The 18,672-nt window shown below is 39.4% G+C and overlaps 1 protein-coding gene across 1 annotated transcript in view; it reads left to right on the top strand.

The window, feature by feature from the left end:
* Window positions 1–18,672, top strand: part of LOC121283194 (ribosomal protein S6 kinase beta-1-like) — a 77,234-nt gene that overhangs the window by 40,436 nt on the left and 18,126 nt on the right. Inside the window, exons 8-12 of the mRNA XM_041197443.1 lie at window positions 3,751–3,841; window positions 5,147–5,237; window positions 10,212–10,319; window positions 11,545–11,607; window positions 14,415–14,492. Of these exons, the coding sequence (XP_041053377.1) occupies window positions 3,751–3,841; window positions 5,147–5,237; window positions 10,212–10,319; window positions 11,545–11,607; window positions 14,415–14,492 (431 nt within the window). The remainder of the gene's footprint in view (window positions 1–3,750; window positions 3,842–5,146; window positions 5,238–10,211; window positions 10,320–11,544; window positions 11,608–14,414; window positions 14,493–18,672) is intronic.

The raw sequence follows: 18,672 nt of genomic DNA, 5'->3' as shown, positions 1-18,672 counted from the left end.
TATATAAATGTTGTATAATGGAAAACCTAGTAGTGTAGTACATTTGAAACTGTGTACCATGCCACACCTGGCCAGATAACACTGGTCAAAATCTGTAATCTTTCTCTTGGATGTGCTTGCAAAAGTTGTCCCTTGGTACCTCACCCATCTGGTTTCTCAATGTGGGAGCTTCAGTAGAATTTGCTGGTCAACCAAACACTGGGTGCATCATTTCACAGCTCCACCATGTCCTTGGTCATTTCAGTCGCTGAATAGCAATCAGGAGTGGGAACCAGGAAGTTGTATTTATTCCCTTTCACCCTAATCAAATGCAGAGACATTGAGGCTACTGCTCTCCTAGCTGAAATAAACTAACTCTGGGCAGGCCATTGTTGAGGACTTTCAATCTTCTCCGTGGCTTAGCTACTCACCACGGGGGATCCTAAACAGAGATTTTTTCACTGTTCTGGTGGATTTTATAGAAAACATTTGCATAATGTTTTACTGAAGTTCCAGTAGCAGTGTGGCGCACAGCGAACAGGATACAGATTTGTTTCTGTGATTGCCTGTACGATCTCACTTGCCCAGGAGGATGTCAAAAATCAAGTATATCTTTCCAAACTGCCATTTTGAGATCAGCAGTGTCCTGAGTGCAGGTCATTTGACTACCCATTTATCTGCGTGTTAGAGTATGATTGATCTATATTGGTGTAAATACTTTCAGTGACCATCTCATATCTGTGCTGGCACCAAGAATGCACAGTTTGGCGTTTTCTTCTGTGTTAACTCTCGGCAGCTCCAACCTCCATTGAGGATCTTTTTGCATCAAATAGTTCAGTGCAATACATAACTGCAGAAGTTGACCTTAATTGTTGGCCTTAGGAAGTAATTGACTTTTTGTATTCCTTTGATTTGTGTGCATTTATACAGCTATGTTATTTTCAGTGTCCAGTGCCAAAACTGGAACATAAAGCTGTCAATAGAGGCTAATATGAGATTTTTCCCAAGAGTTGATTTTACTTCACACCTACCACCAATACAAAGTCTGCCATTCTTATTAAACTTTTTATTTAAAAAAACTTTGTAATTGAGAGCGCCTGCTATGAATGCTTTGGTTTAAATTGTTTTAGAGTGCTGACTGGACAATTGGTAGAAATGCAATGGAGCTGTACTGACTCTTTTTAATTCAATATAATGCAAGTGAAGAGTGTGACCACAGCTTCGTACTTGCACAGCCTCTGATATGATGGAAGATGTAGCATTATATCAAGTAAGTTGATTGCAACAACCTCACCTCTAGCCTTCTGAGCTGCACCTCTATTGATGTACAACTCTTGGCCTGCATACCTCATGTAGAAAGTTGTGTGCCACATAGGAGATTTACAATGAAGGGAGTGTTTTGATATGAAGATGGACACTCGCCACTTTCACAAATGTTTGCATGGAGATTGTAGGGCACTGGTTGAGTTTGGCTCAACTCAAACTGGTTAGCCTGTGAAGTTGATATTTGGTTCTTTTTGGTTTTGACTAATCGCTTTGCCTTTGCCTGAAGAGGTCAGCTTTTGGTCGTGGCTAAAATTCAATATTTTTGCAAAAGTGGTCCCATTCCATGTGACACCTAAAGAGAATGTGTAGTAAAACAGTAATATTGAGTGTTAACATTTGTTCATTGACCATGTCCACTTCGCCCCCAATGCACATGCGCACTTTATCTATCTATCATTGATTCACCAGGGTGATGTCGGGGATGTGAAACTGAGAAGAAACTTGAGATATTAGCGCTATTGGAGTATAAAAGGCCAAGAAGATTTATTGGAGGTTTAAAAAATTATGAAGAATTTTGATAGTGAGTTGGGGAAGACAATTTACTCTTGGAGTTAGTGAGGAGGGTCACCAATTTAAGAGTGAGGAGAGAAGTTGGAGCAATTATTTACTTACATTGTGGATTGTTAGAACATGATATGCATCTCTAGCAGGAGTGGCTAGGACAGTGACCATTGCACTTTTTAAGGGAAAATGGAATAAAGATTTGAATCAAATTGAGGTACAGGCTATGGAGAGAGACTGTGTAAATGGGATTAGTTTTGGATTGTTCTAGCAATTAGGTATAGTGATGGCCTGTACCACTTATTTATTGTAAACTTCTGTGATTTTACTCAAGTGTGCGCTTTCTGTGGAAACAGAAATGTTGTATCACTATTTCTGCATCTGTATAGGTTGAAGTTAAGTTTCCCATTTACCTAAATTTCACTTGCCTTTCAGTCCTCCCAGCCCATGATTTGCATTTCCAAGGTAGGTGACACTGTAATGTCTGCTTTTACATTGTTTTTCTTCCCCTAGTGCAATTGACTCCAGTCTTTGCTATATCCTCAAACTTGCACACCACATCTACCAATACTGCACAATATCCCTCCTGCCACCTGCAAACTCAAGGGCATCTTTGGGTTGTAAACTTGACTGGATCCCTCCTTCAACTGCCACCCCAAAAATGGGGCCTCTTTCTCTGCCTTCAACCACCTCTGACCTGAAAAGAATGTGCTGTTAAGTAGCCCTACCCCTGAGTAAGCTGTATATCTCCCACTGTGAATAAAAAACATAGGGCATGATAGGGTGGAGAATAAATTATTAAAGAAGTTAGAAGAAAAAAGAATTAGGTAGAGAAGCAAAAATTACGGAATCAGAAGAAAGGCGCAGCAACATGAAGCTGACCGCATATCCTGCAACTTGCTTTGAACAAGACCACTAGATCCTCTAATTAGAATAATAAAAATACAATAAATATCATGTCATACTTTGTAAAGATGCAAATTAATATTAACATGTTGGCTTACTTCTGATTTGAAGCCTGAAACTAAATAGCTCATTTCCATCTCCAGAGTTCTCTGATCTAATCTCTATTTACTTTTGTGTGTCATTTTATTCACTGGAAGGAATACCATTAGAAATGTATTTCTTAATTTATGTAATTTCTCCTGTTTTGGGGTCTGATTTAACATAATCCAGTTAAATGTATATAGTTGTATTGCTAAAGTTTTGCGATTTCTTTTCCCTGTATTTCAGATCCTCTCATATATTCCGATTAACTGCATAACACTTTCCAAATTTGAAATTGTTAAAAGCACAATTGTTAATCTTCATGAAGAAACCTGGCTTATGTTGGAAAGTGTCAAAGCTCACCAATTACAGCATAAAACGTTTAAAAATTAAAGTTCTAACTTGCTCTAATGGGCAATTGCACAACTTAGTATAACACTAAGGACTCTGTTCTGATTCAATTTCTATTCTAAGTTAGTTGATAAGAGGTGAAGTGCTATGTTTAGTCACAGAAAAGAATCAGCCATGAACCCTGCTGGAAAGTGTGAGTGCATGCATGTCAAATAAGAGCATGATTGGACTCCTTTGCAGTGCCCTCTGAGGTGTCTGATGACATTTGCCGGATAGGATTATGTGAATATAGTCTCGGTTTCCAAGGAATTGTAGCCCAACAGGAATTGGTACTTTTCAGGAGAAACAGTGAGCAGAAAATATAAATAACCAATACTGAGGTAAGATTACAATGTTGTTATTCAGTGTATGGGTTCAGATGACACTGGTTATTGGCCAACAGTGCTATAAGTTTAGAATTAAGCACAAATTGGCAGCCTCAGGTTAACTGGTTGCCTAGTGTTTCTTGAATTGTTTGAACCCTGTGGCCAGTCTGCTGCCTTGTAATCCCTCAAGGACACTCTCCTGCATGTATTGCAGTCACCTTATGTTTGCTTTTTGTTTCAGGGCATGTTAAACTGACGGATTTTGGACTATGTAAAGAATCTATTCATGATGGTGCAGTGACCCATACTTTTTGTGGCACAATTGAGTACATGTGAGTCCTTTTTGAAAAAAAATATTGTTTGGAAATATAGTGACTACAGAGAATACCATTAATGTTGAGACCTATTTTGTTAAGAATTTTACTCCTTTATTCCTGATAATCATATCTGTAATTATGATTATAAAGAACCTATGTTAAGTGGAGTCTATTTGAGCTTATTTAGTAACCTGAATTTGCCCTGTTTTCCCATTTTTCTTTAATGTTGGCTAGGATGATTAGTTGGACATCTTGATGTATCTCTCCCCAAACCTCTGCTTTCGTGGTCAATCTTACGACTAGAAATTTGTGCAAGAGAGAATGGTCACTTGTTGGCTTTTCCCAATTGCAAGGTTAAGATTGGAAAAATATTTGTCAAATTGCAGGCAAAGTGTCACACTTTAACCAGACCATTGCAGCATGTTAGAATTCCAATGAAATTGTGTCCTTTCAGCTTTGAAAAGTTAATGTGCCTCATGAAGGAATTGGTATGATTCATTCATTCTTTTATACACTGTGAGACCTTAAACCAAAGCCTATCTGCCTCTTCTGCCAGTTACAAAAAATCCCAAGGCAATAACATCATGTTAACCTGACTGACATTCTTCCCTCGTTAAAACATCAGGGCGTCATTAACTGATCATTGATCTCGCTGCTAAGTGTAAAAAGCTGCTGTTCATATAAATGTGACTTCAGTTGGGGATATTGTGAAGTGCTTTGGGAACGTAAGATGCATAAAAAGATGTAAAATAAATATAAATTCTTTCTGATCTTAAGGACTACTTAAAACTAAGCAAAATGAAGATTTCATTTTAATACCACAGATAACGTTCACATTAATATTTCAATTCCTTATCTATTTGAAAGTGTTTTTTTGGTATTTTCCCATCTTTCCTCCCACTTTGACGCTATTTTCTTCCAAAAAGTTAGGATTGTTCAAGCTGCAACATCCACATTGGCAAGGCCAGCACCACTCCTTAGTCAGCTTGTTTGACACCGCCTTGTGTGATGTAAATGACTCTATGATTCTATGATGTGCATGAGTGATGATGTGAGGTCCACTGCATTATACCACCCTCTCGCCACTTTGGAGAAACCCTTCCTTTAGAAGAAATTCCAGGTCAAAATGAGATACAACTGGAGTCCAGTGTTGTAGCAGTGGAGTTCTCAAGTTTCCTCAAAATAGTACAATTTACATTCTTCTGATAGAAAAGCCTATGAAAACTTGCTCCCCCACCCCCGCTGTTTCACTGTAATGCTGTAGCATATGGAACAGACCTGAATAGAAATGAGATCCCCCTGTTCCTTTCCTCCTCACAGGGCACCTGAAATTTTGATGAGAAGCGGACACAATCGTGCTGTGGACTGGTGGAGTTTAGGAGCCCTAATGTACGACATGCTGACTGGAGCAGTAGGTGCACAGTTTAAAAACTGCATGCTTTTGACCCTTTCACAGTGTCTAGTGCCTCACTCCATTTTGGAAGACATAAAAGCTTATGGTGTAGGCGGTAACATATTAGCATAGATAGAAGATTGGCTGGCTGGGAGATAAGAGTATGCATAAATGGGTCATTTTCTGATTGGCAGGATGTGACAAGCAGAGTCCTGCAGTGGTCTGTGCTGGGGCCTCAACATCTTACAATTTATATCAATGACTTAGATGAGGGCAGTGATGGCATGGTAGCTAAATTTGCAGATAGCACAAAGTTAGGAAAATATGTTGTGAAGAGGACGTAAGGAGGTTGCAGACAGATGTGGATAAGTTGAATGAGTGGGCAAAAATCTGATAGATGGAGTACAATGCGGGAAAATACGAAGTTGGCAGGAAGAATAAAAAAGCAGAGTGTTATTTAAATGGAGAACAACTGCAGAATTCCGAGGTGCAGAGGGATTTGGGTGTTCTCGTGCACAAGCCACATAAAGTTAGAATGCAGATACAACAAGTAATTAAGAATGGTAATGGAATGCTATTCTTCATTACGAGAGGAATTGAACATAAAAGTAAGGGTGTTATGCTTCAGTTATACAGGGCATTGGTGAGACCACATCTCAAATACTATGTGCAGTTTTGGTCTCCTTATTTAACGAAGGATGTTAATGTATTAGAGGCAGTTCAGAGGAGATTTCTTAGATTGATACCTGGAATGAGTGGGTTGTCTTAAGAGGAATGGTTAGACAGACTGGGCGTGTTTCCTCTTGGAGTTTAGAAGAGTGAGGCGTGACTTGATTGAAGTCTACAAGAGCCTGAACCGTCTTGACAAGGTGGACGTGGCAATTAAGTTTCCTCCTGTGAGTGAGTCCAGAACCAGAGGGCACTGTTTTAAAATTAGAGGTTGCCCTTTTATGACAGAGATGAAGAGAAATTTTCTGAGGGTTGTGCGACTTTGAAACTCTCTACCTCAGGTGGTGGAGGTGGGGTCATTAAATATCTTTAAGACGGAGGTGGATAGATTCTTGTTAGGCAAGGGAATCAAAGGTTATCAGGGTAGATGGGAATGTGGAATTAGTAATACAAACAGATCAGCCCTGATCTTATTGAACAGCAAAGCAGGCTCGACGGGCCGAATAGTCTACTCCTATTTCATATGTTCGTAAAACAATAAATCATTGTCACTCAAATCCATTGGATAGACTACCCAAGTTGCTGTGTTGTGATGAGAAATTTGGTTACTATTTATGTTTAGAAATATTTGTCCACAAAGCCTCAATTGGGCAAAATACCCAGTGGCAATTAGGCATTAGATATCAATAATGTGATCTAAAATATGATGGGGAAGCTGGTTGGGGGTGAGTGGCACAGTAAATCTTACCATGGTGATTCAGTAGAAAAAAAGGGGGGGAAATCGGAAAGGGGGTGGGGATGGAGGAGAGAGTTCATGATCTAAAATTGTTGAACAATTGTTACAACTCTTTGTCCTTTTGTCTGTGACATCTTTTGGTTATCTCCACCTATCACTGGCCCTCTAACCAGCTCTACTTGTCCCACCCTCCCCTTAAACCAGCTTATATTTCACCTCACTTCTATTTTTACTTAGTTATGTTGAAGGGTCATTCGGACTCAATGTTATGTCTCCCTCTCCGCAGATGCTGCCAGACCTGAGTTTTTCCAGGTATTTTTGTTTTTGTTCCAGTCATATAATCCTGTTTCTGGACAGGGTTGATGTTCCATGTTTTGGTTGTGGTAATTGTAAATGAAGAAAAGAATGTCACATCAGCATCGCTTCCTTTTTAAGAAGTTGTACTTGCACCTTGAGAAATGCAAATATTTTTAGGCTTTTTTCTAGGTTCCATTCTCAACCCCAATGTTCTTTTCCTTTTGTGATGGCTATTCAAAATGTTCTGAAATAGTCTGGCTCCCATTGCTGTAGCTAAATTTAAAATAGCCAATCTTTTTTTCCCCTAACCTTCCTAAAGTGCAAGCTAAATCCTTTGGTCCGCAGGATTAGCTGATCCGTTTTGTCTTTGTTTTATGATTTTTTTTAAATCATCCTCACGCAGTCTTGATTTTATTTAATTTGCTGTTAAAGATTGCAGTCCAGACATAAACTGAAGCCCCATAACAAAGACACAGCAATCATCACGCGCCCTCTCCATTTAAACAAGAATTGAATTCTCTCAGTTTGGGAATGAAGTTAATGAGAGGTATATTGTGACCAAATTTGCCATCTTTAAGTTGAATGGCATAGTCTGCTCCTTAGTTGTCACTGCTCTATTTACAGTTAGATTATGGAAAAGATAGTTATTGAAGAGATATAGCAAAAGTTCAGTAGAATGATACCAAGAATGCAAGTTTGCCTTGAATGCTCAAAAATTTGGACATATTGTATTGGAGAATAGGAAGTTTAATTGGGAACAAATGATTTTAAAATGGTGCAAGGTTTTGCTGGTAAATAAATAGTGAGATTGTTTCCATGGATACGTGGATTGGCGAGAAAGGGACATAAATTCAAGATTATCACTAGTGGATTAAAGGAGGATTGTTAATAGGTGATAATTCTTCCTTCTATCATAAGAAATTCAATTGTGTTCATCCTGCCCCTAAATGATCTCTCTTACCCTTCTATTACCTTAAGAATTATTATTCTAAAGTTTTGTCCTGATACCAATCACAGCATTGCTTTTGATCAGCCAGGGTTTGTCAGTGTCTTCAGACAAAGAAGGGGCAACAGTTGCCAAATGCCAAGAGTAATGATTAACATCTTTTTAGCTTTATCCATTTTCTCTTCCAGCAAAAATTTCTGTGGAAATAATGCATAATGGTTGGTTTGAAATAATTATTGGGGCCAGTGGTGAGAGAACTGAATTATTATTCATAAAGGCATGGTTATAAACCCAGTGAAGATTCAGTGTCAACTGCTTAATTCACTTCCTTTGGTAAAACCTGGAAACTATTTTATTTTCTCCTGTCGCTCCCAGGTTGTAGCCAAAGTGCCATTAGTCATTTCTATTTGAGACAGTGCTGCCTGAAATGTGCGGGAAGTTGCATTTTTTAACACTGAGAAGATTAACTAAAAATAGATAAATACTGATAAGGGAGGAAGGTTAACAGGTTTACTCTTACCTTTGTGATCATGTGTCCTTGTTTATTTTTTAACTGAGGTTCCTTTGATTCCTCAACTCCGGGGAACCAATGGAAGATTCTTTGGTTAAACCTTCTGCCTTAGCACTCATAAACAAGAGTATGGCTGATCATGATTCTTGCAAGTGCTTTGAGCTGGTACTTTTCTCCCCTACTCCCATTTTCTTTAATTTTTTTGCAAGAAGGTGCTGACTCTTTCTAGCATCCGATTCAGCAGTACTGTCAGCCCCTGGTACATCTCTAGCTGGAAGTTCTTTGTGACCAGTGAATATTGGGAGGATTATTTGGCATGAGGAGCAGAGCAATCAAACCCATTTTGTCCTCATCTGAAGTTCAGATGTGTGGGCCACTGAATAATACTCAGGAGTGGCATCGATGATCATGTTTTTCCCTTGACTCTTCTTAACTAAGAGAACTTTTAAAGACAAAATAAACGAGATTCTTGCATTTTATATATAAAATACAAAATCAGAGCAGAAGTAGACCTTTCGGCCCCTCGAGCCTACTTCCCTTTTCAATAGATAAGGGTTGATCTTGTGTTTCAAATTCCACATTCCCATCTACCCTTGGTAACCTTTGACCCCTTGCCTAACAATCGAGCTACCTCCGCCTTAAAAATATTCAGTGACCCTGCCTCCACCACCTTCTGAGGCAATGTGTTCCAAAGTTGCACAACCCTCTTAAGAAAAGAAATTCTCCTCATCTCTGTCCTATAAGGGCATTCATCTAAATCATTGATATAAATTGTAAAAAGTTGAGGCCCCAGCAGGACTCCACTCTTCGCATCCTACCAATCGGAAAAAGACCCATTTATGCATACTCTGTTTTCTGCCAGCCAGCCAATCTTTTATCCATGCTAATATGTTACCTCCTACACCATGAGCTTTTGTTTTCCATGATAATCTTTGATGTGGAACCTTATCAAATGTCTTCTGGAAATCCCAAGTACAGGATGTTTCAGGCGCTTTCAAAAGTTTCAAGATATTTCACACAATGAATTGCTTTAAAATATGCATCTCTACTTGGATGTGCATAGTAGTAGTAAATGTCTAAATTTTCTTTGTCCCTAACCATCATCACATTGGAATCAACAGTAAAATGTACCTATGCAAAGTATCTACGAACAGAGCAGTTATTAAGTTTACGCCTAAGAAAACATCCTGTGGGTAAAACCTAAGATCATAAAATATAAAATGTTTTGTTTGTGCTTAAGCTGTTTTCTTTGATTAAAAATTAGCAACATGAAGAATTTCACAATACCTTAAAGTGTAATGTGATTTGACTTTTTAGCATTCTGTAGCTAGAAACATTTGTAAGCAAGTTTAAAATTTGGGTGAATTCCGTTTAATACTTCTGTAGCATCTGTGCTGTAAAATAGCCTAATTGACTTCTGCAGTCTCCAATGTGTTTTATTCTCAAGCCTACACCAGTCTGTTGAATGGCGGTGGGGGGGACTGGAAGCAGAGTGAATCTAAGTGATTTAACTATCTAGTACACTTAAATGGCTCTTAGTAGCTTCCTGAAAAACAGGACAGACTGGGGCATAAATTGCTTCCCCATTTTTTTTGAGGTGGAGAATTGCATGATGGAGGAGGATAGGGAACAAAAATAAACTTGTAGCTCTGACAACATGAGAGGCGGTTATACACAAATAATTTTCACCTTTTATGTTTAAAGCTTTAACCCAAGTATATCATTTGTTGATCAGAAATTCTTGGGACTGTTTCTTGACACTTCAGATTTCAGAGAGGTTTTTTTTTTGAAACTTTGATATGAATTGATTGGTGTTTCCTCAATTTTGCTTAGCCTCCATTCACTGGGGAGAACCGGAAGAAGACAATTGACAAGATCCTGAAGTGTAAACTCAACCTGCCACCCTACCTCACACAGGAAGCCAGAGATCTTCTTAAAAAGGTATTCTGTCCAATTTCTTCCTACTGTAAGGTGGCTTGTAGTGAGGATAAATTGTTGACAGAAATGGTTACTGAGGGTATGGCAGATAAAGTGGCCCCTGACATCTGGCTTTAAGGACTGATTTGATCGGTTAAGATAGTCTTCTCCAGTCCTGTGCTGTGTAATGTTAGGTGGAAAAGTGGGCCAAATGAGCACATCTGTAATGTATCCGGGGTAACTGTGGTTCCTTGAGGCAATGATCATATTGAATGGCGGAGCAGGCTTGAAGGGCTGAGTGGCCTATGTTTCTAGTTTTTTTGACCTGTGGAGTCATGGTGGAATCTCCGTGTTGCCTGAATTTGAGTAAGGAGTATCCAATTAATGAGATCAGATTGCTTAAGAGCAGAGCTAAATGTTTCAAATGATCCACTCCGACTTTTCAATTCCCATGGGAGCTGTTTGTCACCACGTCTTAAATATTATGTCAGTGCTCCTGTGCTCGTTGAGTAGAATGTCATAGGACCTCAAAACTGAACTCCTTGCCTTCCCGAGTCCTCGCTTTCTCATTCTTAGGATCGGTCAGCCTATTTTGCCATTCAGTTGGATCATTGTTGATCTGTATCTTAACTCCAGTTGCCCATCTTAGTTCCATTCCTCTAAGAATCACACGGGCTTTTGAATATTATTACTTATTTCTTCTCCCTATCCTCTAAACACTAACCCTTCTGAAGTGTCCTAGTTGAAAGCTGATGTTCCGTTACTGTTATCTCAAGGGCCACTCCATTATTTTTATTAATTAATGATGCTCTTTAAGGATGTGACCAGAGGGTAGAATCGAAATGGGTCTTTTTAATGGAATTTCACCAAATTGAGCGAGAATCTGAAATGGCACTTTCACAAATTAAACCTTTGTGATTGATGTAAATGTAGGAACTTGAACTGTCCAGGCCTGGTGCACTGACTTTTGTTTCATCGAGACAATCCAGTTAAGATACCTAATAACACAGTGGGTATGTTTTCACACTCCATGGTAAAGCATTAGGTTCAGTGTAGTGTTGGAAATCTTGAAATGTCCTGTCTCTCACAATCTAGAACTTAGATAATGGGACTGTGCCACTTTCATGAAGCTGATTTATTTCTTTGAACAAGTTTAGAAATTCAAACTGTCTAAAATCATTAAGTTAGCTTTCAAATGAAGTAAACATTGGTAAAGTTTGTGCTTTTGTCACTTATGTTTTGTTTTTAGCTGCTAAAAAGGAATGCTTCATCACGCCTCGGGGCTGGCGTTGGGGATGCAGCAGATGTCCAGGTATGTTTTCAGCAGAGACTTAAAATTCAGATTCAGTTAGCAGTTCCTTTGTATCCTGGCATCCCTTAGCTCTCCAAATACGGTTTGACCTAAGACAAGAACTGACTTAAAGGTAAAAACAAAAAACTGCGGATGCTGGAAATCCAAAACAAAAACAGAATTACCTGGAAAAACTCAGCAGGTCTGGCAGCATCGGCGGAGAAGAAGTTCTGTGGAAGGGTCATGAGTACTCGAAACGTCAACTCTTTCCTTCTCTGCCGATGCTGCCAGACCTGCTGAGTTTTTCCAGGTAATTCTGACTTAAAGGAACTGGTAAGCTTCACCGGTCAGGGACTAGTGAATTAATAGCAGATATGCCATCCTTAGCCCTGATATTTCTGCAATTTTATTTCAGATGTGTTGAGTTTAAGATTGGCACAAAGGCCACTGCTTTATACTTACCAAATTCTGAACTTGGTATACAAATCAATTTTATCCACTGTTAATCCAATTTCTCTCCTATTTTCTGGCATAGTGCCCACTTCCAGTTAATTCCTTTATTAAGAATTAAATGTTTAAACAAATATTTCAGCGTGCATCAGAAGATGAAGTGAGGAAGAAAGAAGAGGGACTCTTTAACAATTCTTAAAATTTTCATTGTAATCTTGAAGAAAGATTATTTGGAAGCTCCTCTTGTATCACGCGGCATAATTAAACCTTCAGATGAAAGTGCCCCAGTTTCAATCCCTTCTTTGTGAAATGTTAGATGTACTGTATTGGGGTGATATGGTTGTTGTCAGAGGGGCAGGACAAAAATTAAACCCACATACCACTTGTGACTGCTATCCAGTCATGCATGAGAAAAAGTGGGAGATACTTGTGGGGGAATGAAAGAATCATGCTGGGCTGTGCTGTACCTGTGATCAGTCAGCCTATAACGTTCACTAGTTTGTATCTGAAGAATGGTCCTTCAAGCAATGTGGTGCACAGTGTGTGTGTATGTGTGGGGGTTTGATAGTGATGAGTGATAGGTTTTGATTAAGTAAATCAAGGAAAACTATTTTTACTGGTTGAGTTAGTAACTAGAGGCTATAAGTGGAAAATTATTAAAACAACAAAGATCAGAAGAACATTCTTTGTTCACAAGCTTTAAAAGACGTGGAACGCCCCACTACAAGCAGTGGTGGCAGCAGAATAACAGCTTTTAAAAGGGAGGTGGATAAATACTTGAAAAGCAAGTTGTTGAATGGTATTGGAGAAAGCCAGGGGAATAGGTCTAATGGGTGGTTGTTTTGGGGAGACACACTGGGCCACACAAGGAAGGAGTCTGGGGATGAGACTAATCTTTTCAGTTAGATGACTGACTGGAGTTAGAAGCCAAGTTATTTTTTCTCTCTTCCCCATAGCTGAAAGTCTTTGGTGACATTTGTAGTATGTGTCCCCAATTCAGGCTAGGAATAAAACCTGGCTTTTCATATTTACTGTCTTTCCTCCTGTTTTGGGCTAACCCAGGCAATATACTGCAGTCAAGAAGTTAGATGAGTTAACTCTCCCAGAGTGGTATTTTTGTAATTAGTTGTTAATGAGTTACGGCAGTGTCCCAAGTTGAAAGTCCATTACATTTACTATACCTTTCTTATGAGAGCTACCTGGTCTCTGCTGCATGTTTCCTTTAGACAATACAGCTGAGGTTGGTAATCCCTTAATTTAGTGAGTTGGAAGTGGCCTGCATATTACTACTCCAAGGAACAGCAAACTGCAACTTCACTAACACCATATGGCTTTAGTTTCTAAACAAATATCACAACCACCCAAGTATATTTTTGTACGTAGACTATCAAGTATAAATACAAAGAACATTGTGATGGTCCACGTGCTTTTGGGGGGAAAAGTCTGCTTTATGATGGGGGTGATGATCCCTTTAAGAACTAGGTTTCTCTGAAATATTTCTGATCATGCACCCTGCTTCCAGTAAATGATCAAGTGACCAACTTGCCTGGGAGATAATCAGTAGAAGAAAAATAATTCACCAGAAATTAATTATAGGGGTCTATGAGTTCTGTTGCAAGCAAGTTTACTTTACAACAATCTGGCTGCAGAGCAGGGAACTCTTCTCCCCAGCAGAGTTCATTTGAAATTCTGTGTGCTGACTGAAAGAGTATAATTCTTGTTAACTGAAGGATGCCTAACACTGAGTTGAACTTCTAAGGATAGCCAAGCTGAGAAGCAAGAGATAGAGTTTTCAATGCAAGACTCCACAGTTAAAGAATGCTAGAACCAGGAGAATTCTGACCTGAGGTGGCTATGCTTAAGGCACTAGTGATGCCTGTGTTGAATGGGAAGTCTGACTGTGGGACAGGTTGGAGGAGATTTGAAGGGAAAGCCTTGCTGGAAAGCCTGAGAAATCTCAATCTTTATATGAATCCTCTAAGCAATACTCAGACCAAGTGGTTTATCTTCCAATCTTTGATAAGTGCAGCATCTGACTTGAGTTTTGGGGATGTAAGTCAAGTGGATATAGAAGGAAATTGAAGTTAGTTCAGCTTAGAGAAGAAGTAACTTTGTTCATTGCACTTTTAATACCTTTAATGTAACTGACTATTTAAGATAGTGTAGTTATTAATATTTGTGTTCTTTGATTTCTGTTTAGTAAAATTATTTAAACCATGAGCCTTGTGGTCTCATTCTTTTAGTAAATACCTGGGTTTTAGGATTCTTTAAAAAAAAAACCTTACTGGTCCCCTTCGTGATTATAGTAATATGTATTTATATAAGCGCTGTATCATGTTCTCAATGTCCCAAGGTAAACTCAGTTCATTTTAATACAGGCACATCCTTTCTTCAGACACACAAACTGGGAGGATCTTCTGGCTCGGAAAGTTGAACCACCTTTCAAGCCATTTCTGGTAAGTAATCCTATCCCTTCCCTTGTTTTGTTTATCAGTGTTGACTCCTGGGGTGTAGATTCATGAGTGCCCCCAACACCACCTGGTTCTGAACTCATCATTTTTCTTGTGTGAGCCTACACAGTGAATGTCAGCTAACCATTTGGCCATTGTGGGACATCACCGTTGAGCCTAATCATATTCTCATATGCATACTTTGATCAAGGGTTATTAAATAGCATTGGGAACAAAAAATTCTCCATTCTTTCTCCCTAAACCAGGTTAGGGAGGCTAATTATAATGCCTGCGTTCCTACTCTGGCTGAGAGCAGCTATGTCAATATAGACATTGCATCGAACTTGGGATCTTCTAGGTCTGTATGGGCTAGCTACATCTAGGTTTCTTGGGGAATTTGATAAATGTACACTATTCTTTAACCAGAGGAGAAACAACTTAATAAAAAGTAAATTTATGTTGTTACGATCAGGTGAGGTGGGGTCAAATGGCTCTCTTTGTTTCCCCTCGTTATTTGACTGCAGTAGGTTTTTTTGAAAAGGATATCTTGCCAGTTCAGTATTTAATTGTTTATGCAAATTGAATCATAAAAGAACCAATCAGATAGGTTTTCTTGAATCATAAAGAAAGAGGTTAGCTTTATTGTACTTAACCCAATCTAATTCCAACTTTTGCAGACATACATGCATTCAAGTTTTCTCTCTCTCTCTCTCTCTCTAAAACACACACACACACTAGAAGGATCGATTAATCAAATTAGAGTCCAGAGAAATAACAAGGTGTATACAGCTCCTGGATTTTGGTGACCTGGTTGACTTCAGGATGATTTTGGTCCAGCTGTTTCCTTCGTGGAAGTGATTTAAACAGGTAGCCGGCTGATTGCTGTCTCCAGGAAGACAGTCAGTGCGGGGTTGATTACCTTTAACAAATCTGTGCAGCAGGGGCATCCCTGGGTGGTCACAGTCAGCAAACAGGGTTTAAAAGCTTAAGTTGCGTTGGAGAGGAAAAAAGGGCCCCACCTGGGTCTTCCCTCATCAGTGTCTCAGCTGTTTGTCCTTTTACTGCAGAGAATGCAGAAGCTGAAACACACAAAAGGATGAGCCTGTCACATGACTGTCACCCAGTGATTCAAGCATGGTTGTTATTAGTGTATTCCCCTTTGTAATTTAACCAGTTCATATCTGGGAATCCCATCTCTCATGCAGGGTCCTGTTGTTCACATGATTAGGTTTAAAGCCTATTCCCATTGTACGTTGATGAGTTCATGTCTGGGAATCCCCCTGTGGAATGTCCCAGGTGATTGCCTTTATGCTTGCTGATGGGGACAGGGTATGTGGCTCACTCATTCCCTTGATGTCATTGTCATTGATGGGTCTTTGTAGATGTGGTGTCTCCACTTCAGTGAATTGGAATGTGGATGGCGCAATAATGCAAACTAGGTAGCCATCTTTGCCTGTGACCTTAAGTCACACTTAGTCTCTGTTTTTAAAAATGTCTCTGTTTAAAAGTTCATTTTGGCTTTCTAGCAGGTGGATTAAATTTCATAATATGACATAAAGCATGTTTTCATGATAGTGCTTCTTGGAGGAATATTAAATAGCTTGCAATTATATGGGCATTTAAAAAAAAATTATTCTTTCGTGGGATGAGAGTGTCACTGGCTAGGCTAGCGTTTATTGCCCATCCCTTATTGCCTTTCAGTAAGTAACGGTGAGTTCCCTTCTTGAACCACTGCAGTCCATGATGGAGTAGGTATATCCCCAGTACTGTTAGGAAAGAAGCTCCAGGATTTTGACCCAGCAACAGTGAAGGAATGATGATTTAGTTCCAAGTCAGGATGGTGTGTAGCTTGGAAGGAAACTTGGTGGTGGTGTTGCCTTGCATCTGCTGCCATTTTATGACCTCAGCATGTTGCATTGCATTTCAGAGCCAATGAGATACTTTTGAAATGTCGTCATTGTTGTAATGTAGGGAAACATGGCAGAAAAGAATACACACAGACTCACCAAGTAGCAGTGTAGTAAATGACCTGGTAATCTGTCTTACTGATGGTTGAGCAATAAATGTTAGGCTGGACAATGGGAATACTATCCTGCTCTTTGAAGATCACTTAGGGATTATTTTTCTGTCTACCTGAACAGGCAGCCAGGGCCTCAGTTTAAAATCTCATCTGGAAGATGGAACTGTATAGCATTCCCTAGAGAATGGCAAAGAGACTTGTATTTCTAATAGCACATTTCATGACCTTGGGCCTTGGGGTGTCCCAACGCACTTATGATCCATATACTTTTGAAGTGTAGTCATTATGCTAATGTAGGAAACACAGTAGCCAATTTTCATACAGCAAGATTCCACAAATAGTGATGAGATAATGATCAGATCTATTTTAATGATGTTGGTTAAGGGATAAATGTTGCACGGGATAGAGAACCTGCGTCTCTTTGAAATAGTGCCATGGAATCTTCCACCTGAGAGAGCAGATGGAGCCTTGGTTTAATGTCTTCTGAAAGATAGTACTGCAGTAATGTCAGTCCAGATTATGCACTTGTGTCTGTGAAATAGGGCTTGAATTCACAAATTTCTAACTCTTAAGACAGTGCTGCTACTGAGGCAAGGCTAGCACCTAAATATACCTGAATAATTTGAAGGGTTGCTTTTAGTTTTTGAGGGTCCATGTTATTCAGTAGAAGATTTTTATGTTGACGTTAGGATTCAAGCTGTTTTCCACTAGGGCCATGTTTCCAAACCAATGGAACTGGATTAAAGAGCATTTAAATAATGAACTTCTATACACTTGTGTTCATTTTAAACATTTGAGTATGGTAGTGTAATGGTTATGAGACTGGCATAGCAACCAGAAGCTTAGAGTTCAAATTCCACCATGACTGGTTATGCAATGGGATTCAATAAACCTGATAATTTGACACTGGAACATGAAAGTTAGCCAAACTGTTGTAAAAACCTAATCTGTTCAGTGGTGCCCTAACTGATCTGGCAAAGTCGTGACACTGGTTTGCACTGCAAGGGTCACTTTTAATGTTATCTGAACTGGCCTAGCAAATCACTGTCACTTGAAATTAGGGATGGGCAATACATGGAGCTTTGTCAATATTGACCACATCTCAAGAACAAATAAAATAAAACGCACCAAGAAATGTTAGCTTTGAAACCAAATAGTTTAGAACACGTTTTCAAGTTGGCGGCTATAAGAAATTATTCCTAAAATTACTTTCTTAGAATTATACTCGGGGGAATTTGAATTTGTGCAAGGAAGTTTCAATAAACCCTAACCCCTTGCCATAACCACTGAGCTACGACTGCCTGGCTCCTAAATGTTATCTGTGAAATGTTATCTTTGTTCTTTCTTTAAACACTAAATAACACACACAACAGCCGATAGATATAAGTGTAAATACTTAGGTTTGAGTGATTTTGTGAATTATACTTGAATCCATGTAGTTATTCAGCTACTGTTCTGGCCGCAGTCAACAAACTGTACAGCCAAATGAGTTTTTTTACCCACATAATGTGGGCATCACTGGCCAGGCCAGCATTTATTGCCCATCCCTAATTGCCCTCAAGAAGGGGTGAACTGCTGCAGTCAGTGTAATGTAAGTAGATCCACAGTGGTGTTAGGAAGGGAGTTCCAGGATTTTGGCCCAGCAACAGTGAAGGAGTGACAATATATTTTCAAATAAGGATAGCATGTGGCTTGGAGGGGTGCTTGCAGGTGATGGCGTTCCCATTGCATTAGCTGCCCTTGTCCTTCTGGGTAATAGAGGTTGTGGGTTTGAAAGATGCTGTCGAAGGAACCTTGGTGAGTTGCTGCAGTGCATCTTGTATATGGTATGCACTGCTGCCACTATGTGTTGATGGTAGAGGAGTGAATGTTGAAGGTTGTGGGTGGGGTGCCAGTCAAGTGGGCTGCTTTGTCCTGGATGATGTCCAGTTTCTTGAGTATTGTTGGAGCTGCACTAACCCAGGAAATTGGAGAGTATTCCATCATAATCCTGACTTGTGCCTTGTAGATGGTGGAGTCTGGATTTGAGTTGCTCATCTCAGAATTCCCAGACTTGCTTTTGTAGCCACAGTATTTATATGGCTGGTCCAGTTCAGTTTTTGATAAATGGTAACCCCAGGATGTTAATATTGGGGCTTTCAGCCATGGCAACGCCATTGAAAAATA

The sequence above is a fragment of the Carcharodon carcharias genome, chromosome 10 (genome assembly GCF_017639515.1).
Source record: "Carcharodon carcharias isolate sCarCar2 chromosome 10, sCarCar2.pri, whole genome shotgun sequence".
Lineage (NCBI taxonomy): Eukaryota > Metazoa > Chordata > Chondrichthyes > Lamniformes > Lamnidae > Carcharodon > Carcharodon carcharias.
Note: the sequence above shows the minus strand (reverse complement) of the source record. Positions and strands in the feature narration are given on the sequence as shown.